Source organism: Crinia signifera, chromosome 1 (genome assembly GCF_055691185.1).
Source record: "Crinia signifera chromosome 1, ASM5569118v1, whole genome shotgun sequence".
Classification (NCBI taxonomy): domain Eukaryota; kingdom Metazoa; phylum Chordata; class Amphibia; order Anura; family Myobatrachidae; genus Crinia; species Crinia signifera.
In genome coordinates, this window is record NC_139217.1 from 217,298,967 (window position 1) to 217,318,331 (window position 19,365).

The following is a 19,365-nucleotide window of genomic DNA, read 5'->3' on the forward strand; positions in this document are numbered from 1 at the left end:
GTGAGAGGGTAGGTTAGTGAAAGCAGACAGAGGGATTTGGGAGGACAGACAGCGTCTGTAGTAAATTTGGTAGAAAACAGAGTAAGAGAGAAGGTAACAGGCAAGGAACTACTGTCAGAGAGGAGACCAGTGGGTAAAATCAGGTTGATTGAGTAATCCAATTAAGTATGAAACAACAACAAGTGAGAGGATGAAGGGAACAGAGAAGGTCAGAAGTGAGGCAAATGTAAGCAGGCGTGAAGAGGGAAACAGAGTGCAATAAATGTGTGGCAAAGATAATAGAAAATAATAGTGAATGAGTAAAAATGACATACAATGTTGGAAAAATATAGATACAATGAATTAAATGTCAAAATTGAGCAACAGGTTACAATAGGATAGAAAGAAGATGAATCTATTACAATAAAACAGAATATGAAAATTTAGACTGTGTTCAAACTCACCTTTTTCAGTATTCTAACTCACCTGCTTCAGTTTCCAACTCACTTAAGTAATCAAGCTTCACTTTAGTAATGCAAGCTTCCCTCTCAATGAGCACGCTCCCAAATGAGCTCTGCCCCTCCTTATATAGTATGTCAGGCCCCTGTTACACTCAGCTCCTCCCCCTAATCTTCCTTGACACCTAGATTAAGCTCCTCCTCCTAGTATCTGTTCACACCTAGTAACAATACACTATACAGATACAGGCACAACCAAAATCACACTCAGATTTCTCCCTCAAAATTACAGTCTCTATATAGAAAGACAGATAAAGAATACAAGACAGACAGAATGCAAGATAACTCACCTGCTTCAGTTTCCAACTCACTTAAGTAATCAAGCTTCACTTTAGTAATGCAAGCTTCCCTCTCAATGAGCACGCTCCCAAATGAGCTCTGCCCCTCCTTATATAGTATGTCAGGCCCCTGTTACACTCAGCTCCTCCCCCTAATCTTCCTTGACACCTAGATTAAGCTCCTCCTCCTAGTATCTGTTCACACCTAGTAACAATACACTATACAGATACAGGCACAACCAAAATCACACTCAGATTTCTCCCTCAAAATTACAGTCTCTATATAGAAAGACAGATAAAGAATACAAGACAGACAGAATGCAAGATAACTCACCTGCTTCAGTTTCCAACTCACTTAAGTAATCAAGCTTCACTTTAGTAATGCAAGCATCCCTCTCAATGAGCACGCTCCCAAATGAGCTCTGCCCCTCCTTATATAGTATGTCAGGCCCCTGTTACACTCAGCTCCTCCCCCTAATCTTCCTTGACACCTAGATTAAGCTCCTCCTCCTAGTATCTGTTCACACCTAGTAACAATACACTATACAGATACAGGCACAACCAAAATCACACTCAGATTTCTCCCTCAAAATTACAGTCTCTATATAGAAAGACAGATAAAGAATACAAGACAGACAGAATGCAAGATAACTCACCTGCTTCAGTTTCCAACTCACTTAAGTAATCAAGCTTCACTTTAGTAATGCAAGCTTCCCTCTCAATGAGCACGCTCCCAAATGAGCTCTGCCCCTCCTTATATAGTATGTCAGGCCCCTGTTACACTCAGCTCCTCCCCCTAATCTTCCTTGACACCTAGATTAAGCTCCTCCTCCTAGTATCTGTTCACACCTAGTAACAATACACTATACAGATACAGGCACAACCAAAATCACACTCAGATTTCTCCCTCAAAATTACAGTCTCTATATAGAAAGACAGATAAAGAATACAAGACAGACAGAATGCAAGATAACTCACCTGCTTCAGTTTCCAACTCACTTAAGTAATCAAGCTTCACTTTAGTAATGCAAGCTTCCCTCTCAATGAGCACCAGTGAACTATTACATGACAATATTGCAGAATTGTATATGCCTGCTAAACTATGGTCTGATTTTTGCTTTTCTAGCACTCACCATCAACACCATCAGCAGCTTGAATGTGTCGTCTTTTGGAAGTTGCCTTTTTCCCACTTGCTAATGAAAGAAATAAAAATAAAAATATCATCCCTAACTGTTGATTCCTTTGCTTTCACAAAATTAGCAGAAAACTGAATTTAAAAGAAATGTAAAACAAATGTGAGTTCTACTGGTATAATTTGTCATGCTCGGCATGAATCGGCAAGAGCGAAAAACGGCCACAAAAATGGCCGAAAATGGCTGAAACTTTGCCATAACCACGTGAATTTGCGGCAAATTCGACTATTCATGCAGTTTTGCCAAGGCTGGATTTCTCGGCCAGGTGAACAATCGGTTCGAGGATTGAATAGGACGGGTCTACTTCACCCTAAATACAGTGAAAAGTGCTGATTTTTCATGTGGAGAAAAAGCCTGGCAGCTTCAGCCAAATGATACACCATAGTCATTCCCACCCTGTTCTAAACTAATTCAACACATAGCGATGTGTGTATGGTCGATCTGTGCTAACCAGTGTTCTCTGGTTAGAACACTGGCGATTTGACTAGGTCTTGACTACACATAGTCAAGATCTGAGCTGGCGTTTCCCAGGAATCTACACTACTATGGGGTGTACAACGAAGCGGTCTGTGCTTAATTTCTAAACAGATCGCTTCGAAAAAGGGCTATAATTGCCCCATGTATGCTCCTAAACTCTTGTGGATCAAAGACCATATTCTACTCACTGCTCCCCTGACCCTCCATCCGCTTCCTACTCCTATACAGCAACAACAAAACAAACTGTCTAACCTTATTCATAAGCAGTCGTATGCAATTATGCAGAAAATACATCAATTCGTATTTATGGCACATTCCTTTTTCCGAATACGAATGCATATGCCATCGAAAGAATACGATAAGGATTCCTAATTTACTAACCAGCCGTATGCAATATACAGCCGGTAATAAGCAAGATATGACCAGTAATTGCCTTGAAAATACGCTTTTAAATACTCCTCATTTTCCAGGCGTATTTGGCATTAGCTTGCATGGATCAGTGCAGCATTCAGTGCAATTTATTTTAAAAAAACGATATATATATATATATATATATATATATATATATTTAAATATATTTTTCAAAATTTACATTTTCAAAATGTATTTATTTATTTCTTCTATTTTTTTACACTGAAACTGATCTGTGCAGGCTGCCAACTCATATTTGTATTTAGCGGTCGTATATACAGGCTTTAAAAAGAATTTGGTGGAATAAGCCTGCCTACGCCACAGGCCAAATCAGTAAATACGACAGATTAGTAAATGTGCCCAACAGATCGAGGCGCTCTCTTTTAGTGGGGGTCTAGCGGTCGGATCACCAACTGCCAGCACCCAGTTTGTGAAAGGATAATATGCCAGTACTCAGAACAATATTTTTATATAAACCCATATTTTAATAATCCCAAATGTCTACAAAAATATATTCACTCACATTCGTTGGTTACTTAAAAAATTGAAAGCAGATACAATTTGCAGAACAAAATGTAATATTCACACAAAAAAATAATAATAATTTTCAGCCAACAACCACCTGACAGAATAATGGCCATGAGGGGAGTGTTGAGAGCTGACGTTGGTGGGGTGGTAGTTTAGCTGATAGCAGTGAAAGTGATAGGAGCAGCCAATGATTCTCTTTGGGCTATATGGTCTCAATATTCTTTTTGTGCAATTATTCAGAATTGTGCTGTAGTGCTGCTACGCTGTGCAGTTTGAACTTATCTACATCTTACAGAAGGAATCCAGAGATTGTGACAGAGTTATATGTGAACTATTACATGACAATATTGCAGAATTGTATATGCCTGCTAAACTATGGTCTGATTTTTGCTTTTCTAGCACTCACCATCAACACCATCAGCAGCTTGAATGTGTCGTCTTTTGGAAGTTGCCTTTTTCCCACTTGCTAATGAAAGAAATAAAAATAAAAATATCATCCCTAACTGTTGATTCATTTGCTTTCACAAAATTAGCAGAAAACTGAATTTAAAAGAAATGTAAAACATATGCAAATGTGAGTTCTACTGGTATAATTTGTCATGCTCGGCATGAATCGGCAAGAGTGAAAAACGGCCACAAAAATGGCCGAAAACGGCTGAAACTTTGCCATAACCACGTGAATTTGCGGCAAATTCGACTATTCATGCAGTTTTGCCAATGCTGGATTTCTCGGCCAGGTGAACAATCGGTTCGAGGATTGAATAGGGCGGGTCTACTTCACCCTAAATACAGTGAAAAGTGCTGATTTTTCATGTGGAGAAAAAGCCTGGCAGCTTCAGCCAAATGATACACCATAGTCATTCCCACCCTGTTCTAAACTAATTCAAAACATAGCGATGTGTGTATGGTCGATCTGTGCTAACCAGTGTTCTCTGGTTAGAACACTGGCGATTTGACTAGGTCTTGACTACACATAGTCAAGATCTGAGCTGGCGTTTCCCAGGAATCTACACAACTATGGGGTGTACAACGAAGCGGTCTGTGCTTAATTTCTAAACAGATCGCTTCGAAAAAGGGCTATAATTGCCCCATGTATGCTCCTAAACTCTTGTGGATCAAAGACCATATTCTACTCACTGCTCCCCTGACCCTCCATCCGCTTCCTACTCCTATACAGCAACAACAAAACAAACTGTCTAACCTTATTCATAAGCAGTCGTATGCAAATATGCAGAAAATACATCAATTCATATTCATGGCACATTCCTTTTTCCGAATACGAATGCATATGCCATCGAAAGAATACGATAAGGATTCCTAATTTACTAACCAGCCGTATGCAATATACCGCCGGTAATAAGCAAGATATGACCAGTAATTGCCTTGAAAATACGCTTTTAAATACTCCTCATTTTCCAGGCGTATTTGGCATTAGCTTGCATGGATCAGTGCAGCATTCAGTGCAATTTATTTTAAAAAACGATATATATATATATTTAAATATATTTTTAAAAATTTACATTTTCAAAATGTATTTATTTATTTCTTCTATTTTTTTACACTGAAACTGATCTGTGCAGGCTGCCGACTCATATTTGTATTTAGCGGTCGTATATTCAGGCTTTAAAAAGAATTTGGTGGAATAAGCCTGCCCACGCCACAGGCCAAATCAGTAAATACAACAGATTAGTAAATGTGCCCAACAGATCAAGGCACTCTCTTTTAGTGGGGGTCTAGCGGTCGGATCACCAACTGCCAGCACCCAGTTTGTGAAAGGATAATATGCCAGTACTCAGAACAATATTTTTATATAAACCCATATTTTAATAATCCCAAATGTCTACAAAAATATATTCACTCACATTCGTTGGTTACTTAAAAAATTGAAAGCAGATACAATTTGCAGAACAAAATGTAATATTCACAAAAAAAAATAATAATAATTTTCAGTCAACAACCACCTGACAGAATAATGGCCATGAGGGGAGTGTTGAGAGCTGACGTTGGTGGGGTGGTAGTTTAGCTGATAGCAGTGAAAGTGATAGGAGCAGCCAATGATTCTCTTTGGGCTATATGGTCTCAATATTCTTTTTATGCAATTATTCAGAATTGTGCTGTAGTGCTGCTACGCTGTGCAGTTTGAACTTATCTACATCTTACAGAAGGAATCCAGAGATTGTGACAGAGTTATATGTGAACTATTACATGACAATATTGCAGAATTGTATATGCCTGCTAAACTATGGTCTGATTTTTGCTTTTCTAGCACTCACCATCAACACCATCAGCAGCTTGAATGTGTCGTCTTTTGGAAGTTGCCTTTTTCCCACTTGCTAATGAAAGAAATAAAAATAAAAATATCATCCCTAACTGTTGATTCCTTTGCTTTCACAAAATTAGCAGAAAACTGAATTTAAAAGAAATGTAAAACAAATGTGAGTTCTACTGGTATAATTTGTCATGCTCGGCATGAATCGGCAAGAGCGAAAAACGGCCACAAAAATGGCCGAAAATGGCTGAAACTTTGCCATAACCACGTGAATTTGCGGCAAATTCGACTATTCATGCAGTTTTGCCAAGGCTGGATTTCTCGGCCAGGTGAACAATCGGTTCGAGGATTGAATAGGACGGGTCTACTTCACCCTAAATACAGTGAAAAGTGCTGATTTTTCATGTGGAGAAAAAGCCTGGCAGCTTCAGCCAAATGATACACCATAGTCATTCCCACCCTGTTCTAAACTAATTCAACACATAGCGATGTGTGTATGGTCGATCTGTGCTAACCAGTGTTCTCTGGTTAGAACACTGGCGATTTGACTAGGTCTTGACTACACGTAGTCAAGATCTGATCTGGCGTTTCCCAGGAATCTACACTACTATGGGGTGTACAACGAAGCGGTCTGTGCTTAATTTCTAAACAGATCGCTTCGAAAAAGGGCTATAATTGCCCCATGTATGCTCCTAAACTCTTGTGGATCAAAGACCATATTCTACTCACTGCTCCCCTGACCCTCCATCCGCTTCCTACTCCTATACAGCAACAACAAAACAAACTGTCTAACCTTATTCATAAGCAGTCGTATGCAAATATGCAGAAAATACATCAATTCGTATTCATGGCACATTCCTTTTTCCGAATACGAATGCATATGCCATCGAAAGAATACGATAAGGATTCCTAATTTACTAACCAGCCGTATGCAATATACAGCCGGTAATAAGCAAGATATGACCAGTAATTGCCTTGAAAATACGCTTTTAAATACTCCTCATTTTCCAGGCGTATTTGGCATTAGCTTGCATGGATCAGTGCAGCATTCAGTGCAATTTATTTAAAAAAAACGATATATATATATATATATATATTTAAATATATTTTTCAAAATTTACATTTTCAAAATGTATTTATTTATTTCTTCTATTTTTTTACACTGAAACTGATCTGTGCAGGCTGCCGACTCATATTTGTATTTAGCGGTCGTATATACAGGCTTTAAAAAGAATTTGGTGGAATAAGCCTGCCTACGCCACAGGCCAAATCAGTAAATACGACAGATTAGTAAATGTGCCCAACAGATCGAGGCGCTCTCTTTTAGTGGGGGTCTAGCGGTCGGATCACCAACTGCCAGCACCCATGGGAAGGGGACGCGTGCACACAAGATGCACACATGTCCCCTTCCGACGGAGCTCCCCGTTGGTCCCCGCCGCCTCCCCATCGCTGTCCGCCTTCCCCATATATAGCTAGGAACACAGTTTTGTCTGGGGTAGGGAAAAGCTTTGACTAGGATGTCTATAGACTACACTAGCTCGTTGAGCAAACTATAGCTCCTCTGGTATGATCATTAGTAACTTCTAAATTAATTATATTGATTACTACATTGTACATTTCTATGAATCCAAAAACAAAACAAAATATTTTTGCAACATACCAACAGTTGCGTCACGGTTTGTATCTGGGTCCCGAACCATAGGAGTAACCTCCAATGTGTCTTCATCGCAAGCAGCTGAAATAATTTTAATCCATATTAAAATCTGAAATCTGCAAATAAGAAAACTACTAAAAGAAGAAATACCCTGTCTGCTGATTCACACTGGTTAGTCTTACTTTCTTTGTTCTGTAGGGTTCAACTTTCACACAAATATGAAATGGCAAAATTACCAAGAATATAAATTGTGTGGAATATACATAAATACCATCTATACATAAATTCCAATGGTAAAAAGTTCAATATTGCATTTAAACTGTAGAAATTTTAATAAGTTTCCCTACAGCAGTCATGACAATGATTGGATGATGGAAAAAGTTGGCATCAATAAAAAAAAATCTAAAGGAATATTTTAACAGAAAGAGGGATTTTGTACTTACCATAAATCCTTTTCTTCGAGTCCACAGGTGTCACTGGAGTTACACTGGGGAATAGAAGGCGACCACAGGGAGCATGGGCACTTTAAATAAAAGATTAGAGTGGCTAACTCCTCCCCTTCTACTTCCCCTCCAGGTCAGTCATAAAGGTTGTGCCCGGAAGGGAGCAGGAAGATAAAACACACTTCCGAAGTGGAGGTTAATACCACATACAATCATTCAATACAAGATGAAAGAAAGAACAGTGAGAAAACACTGCAAGTTCAAACATACACAGTCAACAGACAATGTAACATATTAACTTAGTATATAAGTATAAAAATATATAACCATAGTAACCCAGCAGGGAAACTCCAAGGTAATGGACCCTGCAGGACATAAGCCCTGAGGTAACTTTAAAGAGAACAGCGCTGCGGTGGGCGTCCAGTGACACCTGTGGACTCGGAGAAAAGGATTTACGGTAAGTACAAAATCCCTCTTTCTCCTTCATCCACTAGGTGTCACTGGAGTTACACTGGGGACGTCCCAGAGCCCTCAATCCCGGGTGGGTGAGCGCTGAGATCCCCTTAACACCCTGCGGCCAAACACTGAAGCAGGAGCCGCAAAGGTCTCAAACCTGTAGAACCTAACGAAGGTTCTGCAGCCAGACCAGGTAGCCGCTCGGCAGAGCTGCTGTAGAGAAACCCCTCGGGCGGCCGCCCAAGAGGACCCAACCGACCTGGTTGAATGCGCTGTAATGCAACTAGGAGGAGTCCGTGAAGAGGTGACATAGGCCTGACTTATAGTCAACCTAATCCACCTGGACAGCGTCTGTTTAGAGGCTGGCAATCCACGACGCACAGGGTCGTAGGTCACAAACAGCGAATCAGACTTCCTGATTGAGGCTGTACGGGCTACATAAATTCTTAGAGCCCTAACCACATCCAAGGATCTTGCCTCCGGGGAGTCCTCTGGAAAGGCAGGAACCACGATGGGCTGGTTCAGATGAAAGGCCGATACCACCTTTGGGAGGAAGGCCAGGCTGGTACAGAGCTCCGCTCTGTCAGGATGAAACTGTAGAAACGGGGAGCGACAAGAAAGAGCCCCCAGTTCCGATACACGTCTGGCAGAAGCCAGAGCCAGCAAAAGTACGACCTTCCAAGTAAGGTAGCGAAGGTCCACCTCCTCGAAGGGCTCAAAAACTGAGGACTGAAGGTACTCCAGCACCAAGTCCAAGTCCCAGGGAGCCGTTGGAGGACGAATGGGGGGCTGCAAGCGAAGCACCCCCTGAAAGAAGGTTTGAACCTCTGGAAGAAAAGCTAACTTCTTCTGAAAAAAGATAGAGAGAGCTGAGACCTGAACCATTAGAGTATTCAGCCTCAGCCCTGCCGACAAACCTTACTGCAGAAAAAGGAGGAGTCTCGCCTTCTTGAACAGGCATGTAGAGACTCCACGCCTCTCACACCAAGCCACATAGGAGCGCCATATCTTGTGGTAGTGCGCTGAGGTAACCTCTTTCCTGGCGCGAAGCATGGTGGGTATAACCGCTCTAGGTATACCTGCCCTCCTCAGGATGGACCTCTCAGCAGCCACGCCGTCAAATGCAGACGACCTAAATCTGGGAAGATGAAGGGTCCCTGGCTGAGAAGGTCTTCCTGAAGAGGCAGAGGCCACGGCTCGTCGATCAGCATAGCTGTCAGACTGGTGTACCAAGACTGACGAGGCCAGTCTGGAGCCACCAACAGGGCCGTGACCCCCTCTCTCCGGTATCCGTTGAAGTACCCGAGGGTCCAGTCCCAAATTGCGATCCTCCTTCCCTGTTGTAGGTTGGCGGTGTTCAGCCACCACAGCAAGGACAAACGACCCCGTGGGGACAGGGTCACCCTCTGCTGCAGATGCAGGTGAGAGCCCGACCATTGATGGAGGAGCGACAGCTGGAAGGGGCGAGAATGAAATCGGGCGTATTGTATCGCCTCGAAGGTGGATACCATCCTCCCCAGAAGTCTGGTGCACAGACACCTGTCTCCGTCTCAGGACAAGTCTGACCAAAGTCTGCAAGGACTGAATCTTGTCCGCTGGAAGGAACACCCGCATCTGGCTGGTGTCCAGGATCATCCCTAGAAACAGGAGACGCTGAGTGGGATGAAGCTGCGACTTGGCAAAGTTGAGGATCCACCCGTGTGATGTGAGGATCTTCTGTGTGAGAAGAATGTGCTCCAGCAGGGTGTCCCTTGAACGACTCTTCAGCAGAAGATCGTCCAAATAGGGGATGATAGTAACCCCCTGCATGCGGAGAACCTCCATCATGACTGCCATCACCTTGGTGAAGACCCGAGGTGCGGACGAGAGGCCGAACGGGAGGGCCTGAAATTGCCAATGCCGCTCCTGCACAGCGAACCGCAGATATGCCTGGTGCGGGGCCCAAATGGGAATGTGCAAGTAGGCGTCCTTGATATCTATGGATACCAAGAACTCTCCTTCTTCCAAACCCTGTATAAAGGATTGTAGGGACTCCATCTTGAATATGGCCACGTGCAAGTATGGGTTCAGATCCTTCAGGTTGAGAATCGGACGTACCGAGCCATCCGGCTTTGGTACGAGGAACAGGCTGGAGTAGTAGCCCCGGGAACGCTGTTCTGCGGGGACCGGAACCACTACTCCCATGTCCTGCAGCTTGGCGATGGCGGCCAACAGCTGTTGTCCTTTCTCTGGAGGACGAGGAAGACCGGTCTTGAAAAACCTGTCTGGGGGAGACATGCTGAAGCGAATCTTGTAACCTAGGGTTACAAGCTCTCTTACCCAGGCGTCCTGACAGGACTGGAGCCACACGGAGCCGAAGTTCCATAAACGAGCTCCTACCCTGGGGTCCCCCAAGTGGGACGGAGGACCGTCATGCAGCAGGCTTGGTGGCCTTGGGGTCCTGAGCGGTAGTGGTAGCACCTCTTCCACGGCCTCTGGTTCCCCTCTGTGAAGGAGCACCTCCCCTGGATCTACCTCTGAACCTACTGGAGGGACGAAAGGCACGAAAGGAAGGCATGTGGGCGGTTCTGCGAGATGGAGGTGGAGCTGCCGATGGAAGGAAGTGTGACTTCCCACCTGTGGCCTGGGATATCCATCTATCCAGTTCCAGGCCGAACAGGAGCTCCCCGTTAAAGGCCATGGATTCCACCGCCCTTTTTGATTCTGCATCAGCCTGCCACTGACGCAGCCAGAGACCTCTGCGGGCTGAAATGGACAGAGCAGAAATTCTAGCCGCCACCACGCAAATGTCTGAGGACGCCTCTATTAAGAAGGTTGAAGCATCCTGAATCTGTTCAGACAGCTGCAGAATAGTAGCTGGATCTGAACCGTCATTCACCTCAGCCGATAGTTGTGACGCCCAGACACCTATGGCATTGTTCACCCAACAACCAATCTGCGCCGGACGCTGTAACACGCCAGCCGCTGAAAAGATGTTTTTCAAGGTCATCTCTAACCTACGGTCTGAGACATCCTTGAGGGTGGTAGCCCCAGGGACTGGAAGGACAGTCTTTTTGGACAGCCGGGAAACAGATGAATCCACTCCAGGTGGAACTTCCACCTTCTTTCTGCCCTCCGGCAGCAGTGGATAGTTCTGAAAGAACCGTTTAGTAGCCTGAAAACGTTTGTCTGGGTTTTTCCAGGCGTCAGTATCCAGCTCGTCTAATTCCTCAGCTACCGGGAAATTAGGGGACAATTTTGCCTTTTTCCCAAAAAGGGATGGACGGGAGGGGGTATCGACTCCCTCTGTCACATTGCAGGCTACTTTGACCATTTCTATAAGGTCCTCAATACCCTGAGAGGGCAGAGCAGGTTCCTGTGTGTCATAGACTAACACATCCTGTGTATCCTGTGCATCCTGCATGTCGTCCCCAGGGGGTGCAAATTCTCCCTCCTCCAGGTCTGGCATATCGTCAGAGTCAGGGGAGTGTAATGGAGAAGCTCTTCTCCTCAGCAAAGGTGGGGGCTGCCTTGAGGAGGACGGGCGAGGCTCAGCATGCCGTGGAGCTAGGGCCCTAGTGAGGCTCTGAACTGCAGAGGTTAAGTCACTCTGCTGTGTCCTAGAGGTCTCTCTATCCCTCTGAGACTGAGTTAACTCAGAGGATGAACGGGACATAACCTCAGTTAGTTGTGAGGCCCAGAAAGGTGGGTCCAGAGGGGTTTGTGACACAGAGGGAATAACAGTGCAATTCTCACAGTTAATCTCCCCAGGGGCTGAAGGGGTAAACTTAGCATTGCAAGTCTTACAGGCAATTCTCTTGGAGCTTCCCCCTGCCATTGTACAAAAATGTCACAGAATCCACACACTACCACACACCCAAGGGAGAGTAGGTATAGATAAGTCCAGTAAGAAGGACTGACAGGAGAGATAGTGAAGGAAAGGAGCTGCCACAGGCTTTGTACCGCGCTATGGTCTATAACCAGGAAGCGCTATAGCCCTTGATTTTTTTTTTTTGCACAGCCCAACTATCTCTCTCTAAGCTCTCAATCCCCCACTGTAACTCACAGTACCGGGAGAGCTATAGCAGGACGGTCACCAGGATTTGCAATGTACTTTGGTGGGGCTGCAGCGGTACAGGAGCTTCCTACAGTCTGCTCTGCCGCGGCGCCAGTGTAAAAAAGATGGCTGCCGCACGTGTGTTAGCGCTGGGGATAGCCGGGGCTGCTGGGAGTACCACGCGGTAGCTCCGCCCCCACGCCCGACAGCTCTCGCGTCCTTGGCGCCAGGCTTGAAGCCCTCTGCTGCCGCCTTTTCTAATAAACCCTGACCACCGCCGCTAACTGCGGTGGCAGGGAATACTCACTATGCGCCTGCAGTCGGCGGTTGGCTGGGGGAGGACCGCGGCGTGCTTTGGTGGGCAGCGCCCGTTGCCTCCCGAGACGGTGGTCTCAGCAGCCAGGGAGCCGGGCACGCTGTGTCATTAGGGCGGTCGGCTCCCTCGGCAGGCTCCCACGTAGCAGGCAGATAGTGTAACACTATCTGCCTGTCCTCTGCGCAGAGCAAAAAACCCATGCTGCTTAAAAATCTTCTTATGTGCTCAGAGAGCACCTAGTGTGTGTCCGCTCCCTTTCGGGCACAAACTAAGACTGACCTGGAGGGGAAGTAGAAGGGGAGGAGTAAGCCACTCTAATCTTTTATTTAAAGTGCCCATGCTCCCTGTGGTCGCCTTCGATTCCCCAGTGTAACTCCAGTGACACCTAGTGGATGAAGGAGAAACATGGGAGTTACTATATAAAATGCAATGTATCAAAAATACAAAAAAGGCATAAATGTACCCCTTTTTTGTGGGGTGCATTTTTGATACATTGCATTTGGTACTTGTGTAGTTTCACGGCGCAAGCATGGCGCTGTGCGTCTGTATCCAGCTGCGGGACTGAAAACTCCATGGCAACGTGGATAGTTCGTACCCCCACTATCCACGTTGGCATGTAGTTCACTTTAGAAAGCGTGGCGAGTGTAGCGAGCCACCGAGCCCATAGCGTGGGCGAGCGCAGCAAGGGGACACAGAAGCACGACGCCATGCTGGTGCCGTGAAATTACACAAGTACCTTACATTTTATGTAGTAAAAACGATATTATTTATTATAATATAGAAACTGTCCAGTTCTCTACTCATACTACTTATTTGCATAATTATGTTATCTATTGGTAGAACTAACTACAGTATGTACTTTCTTTACTTAGTTTAATATCTTTTAATTCTTGCGATCATTTTACACTACACAAGATCTAATAAATATACAGGTTTATTTTCTGATACTAATTTAATATATTCCTTGTTCTCCAAATGACAGAGAATTCTATGAAGAAGAGTAAGAGCAGCATCCTCGGTGGATCTATTTGACCTATATGCAAATTGATAACCCACCGGTATAACACCCTTAAGGTGATCCAAGACCACTGTCTCAAAACACTTCATAATTAAGGATATGAGGGCAATCAGGCGGTAGTTGTTCAAACCAGATACACCCACTGATTTAGGAACAGGAACAGTGACTTTAAAACATTGAGGGACAACACAATATGCTAATTATAAATGTAATACTCTTGTAAAAATTCCTGCTAATTGGTCAGCACAGACACATAAAACTCTACCTGGGAATGCCATCTAGGGTCACTATGTCGAGAATAGGAAGGTTGACATGCATTGGGTCAACCAACGAAGAGGGGATTAATGAGGGAGAGGGCTAATGTTGCAAAAGAGCAAGAAGTACACTGGACTGAAGAAGAACTGTCTTTCTGATGTGTACACAGTAATAAAGTACCAGTCAAACTCCTAACATGTCATGTTACAGTGGGCCTAATTTCGTTGCACAAAATATGGGACCTGAACTGCAGCGACCACTACATTGACTACACAAGATACCGTAAAAGAGAGAGACACAGAGAGAAATTTACTAGGGTGAATATACTTGAAATAGGCTTATTCATAAGCAGTCGTATGCAAATATGCAGAAAATATATCAATTTGTATTCATGGCACATTCCTTTTTCCGAATACGAATGCATATGCCATCGAAAGAATATGATAAGGATTCCTAATTTACTAACCAGCCGTATGCAATATACAGCCGGTAATAAGCAAGATATGACCAGTAATTGCCTTGAAAATACGCTTTTAAATACTCCTCATTTTCCAGGCGTATTTGGCATTAGCCTGCATGGATCAGTGCAGCATTCAGTGCAATTTATTTAAAAAAAACGATATATATATATATATATATATATATATATATTTAAATATATTTTTCAAAATTTACATTTTCAAAATGTATTTATTTATTTCTTCTATTTTTTTACACTGAAACTGATCTGTGCAGGCTGCCGACTCATATTTGTATTTAGCGGTCGTATATACAGGCTTTAAAAAGAATTTGGTGGAATAAGCCTGCCTACGCCACAGGCCAAATCAGTAAATACGACAGATTAGTAAATGTGCCCAACAGATCGAGGCGCTCTCTTTTAGTGAGGGTCTAGCGGTCGGTTCACCAACTGCCAGCACCCATGGGAAGGGGACGCGTGCACACAAGATGCACACATGTCCCCTTCCGACGAAGCTCCCCGTTGGTCCCCGCCGCCTCCCCATCGCTGTCCGCCATCCCCATATATAGCTAGGAACACAGTTTTGTCTGGGGTAGGGAAAAGCTTTGACTAGGATGTCTATAGACTACACTAGCTCGTTGAGCAAACTATAGCTCCTCTGGTATGATCATTAGTAACTTCTAAATTAATTATATTGATTACTACATTGTACATTTCTATGAATCCAAAAACAAAACAAAATATTTTTGCAACATACCAACAGTTGCGTCACGGTTTGTATCTGGGTCCCGAACCATAGGAGTAACCTCTGATGTGTCTTCATCGCTAGCAGCTGAAATAATTTTAATCCATATTAAAATCTGAAATCTGCAAATAAGAAAACTACTAAAAGAAGAAATACCCTGTCTGCTGATACACACTGGTTAGTCTTACTTTCTTTGTTCTGTAGGGTTCAACTTTCACACAAATATGAGATGGCAAAATTACCAAGAATATAAATTGTGTGGAATATACATAAATACCATCTATACATAAATTCCAATGGTAAAAAGTTCAATATTGCATTTAAACTGTAGAAATTTTAATAAGTTTCCCTACAGCAGTCATGACAATGATTGGATGATGGAAAAAGTTGGCATCAATAAAAAAAAATCTAAAGGAATATTTTAACAGAAACATGGGAGTTACTATATAAAATGCAATGTATCAAAAATACAAAAAAGGCCTAAATGTACCCCTTTTTTGTGGGGTGCATTTTTGATACATTGCATTTGGTACTTGTGTAGTTTCACGGCGCAAGCATGGCGCCGTGCGTCTGTATCCAGCTGCGGGACTGAAAACTCCATGGCAACGTGGATAGTTCGTACCCCCACTATCCACGTTGGCATGTAGTTCACTTTAGAAAGCGTGGCGAGTGTAGCGAGCCACCGAGCCCATAGCGTGGGCGAGCGCAGCAAGGGGACACAGAAGCACGACGCCATGCTGGGGCCGTGAAAGTACACAAGTACCTTACATTTTATGTAGTAAAAACGATATTATTTATTATAATATAGAAACTGTCCAGTTCTCTACTCATACTACTTATTTGCATAATTATGTTATCTATTGGTAGAACTAACTACAGTATGTACTTTCTTTACTTAGTTTAATATCTTTTAATTCTTGCGATCATTTTACACTACACAAGATCTAATAAATATACAGGTTTATTTTCTGATACTAATTTAATATATTCCTTGTTCTCCAAATGACAGAGAATTCTATGAAGAACAGTAAGAGCAGCATCCTCGGTGGATCTATTTGACCTATATGCAAATTGATAACCCACCTGTATAACACCCTTAAGGTGATCCAAGACCACTGTCTCAAAACACTTCATAATTAAGGATATGAGGGCAATCAGGCGGTAGTTGTTCAAACCAGATACACCCACTGATTTAGGAACAGGAACAGTGACTTTAAAACATTGAGGGACAACACAATATGCTAATTATAAATGTAATACTCTTGTAAAAATTCCTGCTAATTGGTCAGCACAGACACATAAAACTCTACCTGGGAATGCCATCTAGGGTTACTATGTCGAGAATAGGAAGGTTGACATGCATTGGGTCAACCAACGAAGAGGGGATTAATGAGGGGGAGGGCTAATGTTGCAAAAGAGCAAGAAGTACACTGGACTGAAGAAGAACTGTCTTTCTGATGTGTACACAGTAATAAAGTACCAGTCAAACTCCTAATATGTCATGTTACAGTGGGCCTAATTTCGTTGCACAAAATATGGGACCTTACTGCAGCGACCACTACATTGACTACACAAGATACCGTAAAAGAGAGAGACACAGAGAGAAATTTACTAGGGTGAATATACTTGAAATAGGCTTATTCATAAGCAGTCGTATGCAAATATGCAGAAAATACATCAATTCGTATTCATGGCACATTCCTTTTTCCGAATACGAATGCATATGCCATCGAAAGAATACGATAAGGATTCCTAATTTACTAACCCGCCGTATGCAATATACAGCCGGTAATAAGCAAGATATGACCAGTAATTGCCTTGAAAATACGCTTTTAAATACTCCTCATTTTCCAGGCGTATTTGGCGTTAGCTTGCATGGATCAGTGCAGCATTCAGTGCAATTTATTTTAAAAAACTATATATATATATATATATTTTTCAAAATTTACATTTTCAAAATGTATTTATTTATTTCTTCTATTTTTTACACTGAAACTGATCTGTGCAGGCTGCCAACTCATATTTGTATTTAGCGGTCGTATATACAGGCTTTAAAAAGAATTTGGTGGAATAAGCCTGCCTACGCCACAGGCCAAATCAGTAAATACGACAGATTAGTAAATGTGCCCAACAGATCGAGGCGCTCTCTTTTAGTGGGGGTCTAGCGGTCGGATCACCAACTGCCAGCACCCATGGGAAGGGGACGCGTGCACACAAGATGCACACATGTCCCCTTCCGACGGAGCTCCCCGTCGGTCCCCGCCGCCTCCCCATCGCTGTCCGCCATCCCCATATATAGCTAGGAACACAGTTTTGTCTCGGGTAGGGAAAAGCTTTGACTAGGATGTCTATAGACTACACTAGCTCGTTGAGCAAACTATAGCTCCTCTGGTATGATCATTAGTAACTTCTAAATTAATTATATTGATTACTACATTGTACATTTCTATGAATCCAAAAACAAAACAAAATATTTTTGCAACATACCAACAGTTGCGTCACGGTTTGTATCTGGGTCCCGAACCATAGGAGTAACCTCCAATGTGTCTTCATCGCAAGCAGCTGAAATAATTTTAATCCATATTAAAATCTGAAATCTGCAAATAAGAAAACTACTAAAAGAAGAAATACCCTGTCTGCTGATTCACACTGGTTAGTCTTACTTTCTTTGTTCTGTAGGGTTCAACTTTCACACAAATATGAAATGGCAAAATTACCAAGAATATAAATTGTGTGGAATATACATAAATACCATCTATACATAAATTCCAATGGTAAAAAGTTCAATATTGCATTTAAACTGTAGAAATTTTAATATGTTTCCCTACAGCAGTCATGACAATGATTGGATGATGGAAAAAGTTGGCATCAATAAAAAAAAATCTAAAGGAATATTTTAACAGAAACATGGGAGTTACTATATAAAATGCAATGTATCAAAAATACAAAAAAGGCCTAAATGTACCCCTTTTTTGTGGGGTGCATTTTTGATACATTGCATTTGGTACTTGTGTAGTTTCACGGCGCAAGCATGGCGCCGTGCGTCTGTGTCCAGCTGCGGGGCTGAAAACTCCATGGCAACGTGGAAAGTTCGTACCCCCACTATCCACGTTGTCATGGAGTTGACTTTAGATAGCGTGGCGAGTGTAGCGAGCCACCAAGCCCATAGCGTGGGCGAGCGCAGCAAGGGGACACAGTCCGTCAGTCTGCTCTCACCTGGCTCACCTCTTTTATCTTTCCCTATCCTCTGGGATCTTCCCTTCCTCCTTCAAACACGCTCTTGTCTCCCTAATTCTCAAAAAAACAAATCTGGACCCCAACTCTCCATCCAACTACAGGCCCATCTCCCTCCTCCCTTTTGCCTCCAAACTCCTAGAAAGTCTGACCTATAATCGTCTCCTAAGCCACCTTACTGCTAACTCCATTCTAGACCCCCTCCAATCCGGGTTCCGCCCTTTACATTCCACTGAAACTGCCCTGACCAAAGTCACTAACGATCTACTATCGGCTAAATCCAAAGGCCTCTTCTCTATCCTCATCCAGCTTGATCTGTCGGCTGCCTTTGACACTGTTGACCACCCTCTCCTGCTCAACACCCTCCGCTCCTTTGGCATCACTGGCACGGTCTTCTCCTGGTTCACCTCATACCTCTCCGATCGTTCCTTCTCCGTCTCCACTCCGAGCTCCTCCTCTCCTACTACCCCACAGCCAGTCGGTGTTCCTCAAGGGTCAGTCCTTGGCCCTCTCCTCTTCTCCCTCTACACCACCTCTCTGGGCACCCTCATCAGCTCCTATGGTTTTCATTACCACCTTTATGCTGATGACACCCTAATCTATCTCTCCTCCCCCGACTTATCCCCATCACTCCTGTCCAAGGTCTCCGAATGCCTCACGGCCATCTCAGCCTGGATGACCCAACGCTTCCTGAAACTAAACATGGCTAAAACTGAACTTCTAATCTTCCATCCCCCGAACATCCCCTCTTCTCCCACTATCTCCATCAGCATTGGTGAAACCGAGATCACGTCCACCGACCAAACGCGATGCCTCGGTGTCATCATTGACTCCTCCCTCTCTTTCACCCCCCACATTCGTGCTCTCTCACAGTCTTGCCGCTTTCACCTACGCAACATCTCACGCATCAGACCATTCCTCTCCACTGACGCGACCAAAATTCTCATTCAATCTCTTGTCATCTCCCGCCTTGACTACTGCAACATCCTTCTCTCTGGGCTACCCCTCACCCGCCTCGCACCTCTCCAATCCATTCTTAATGCTGCTGCTAGGCTCATCTTCCTCTCCTGCCGCTCTACCTCCGCCTCCCCCCTCTGT

The 19,365-nt window shown here is 43.6% G+C and overlaps 1 protein-coding gene across 1 annotated transcript in view; it reads right to left on the bottom strand.

The window, feature by feature from the left end:
• Window positions 1-19,365, bottom strand: part of LOC146064789 (uncharacterized) — a 382,419-nt gene that overhangs the window by 5,353 nt on the left and 357,701 nt on the right. Inside the window, exons 8-13 of the mRNA XM_083178664.1 lie at window positions 17,521-17,595; window positions 15,046-15,120; window positions 7,314-7,388; window positions 5,658-5,717; window positions 3,791-3,850; window positions 1,909-1,968 (exon numbers count right to left, since the gene is read on the bottom strand). Coding sequence (XP_083034790.1) covers window positions 1,909-1,968; window positions 3,791-3,850; window positions 5,658-5,717; window positions 7,314-7,388; window positions 15,046-15,120; window positions 17,521-17,595 — 405 coding nt within the window. The remainder of the gene's footprint in view (window positions 1-1,908; window positions 1,969-3,790; window positions 3,851-5,657; window positions 5,718-7,313; window positions 7,389-15,045; window positions 15,121-17,520; window positions 17,596-19,365) is intronic.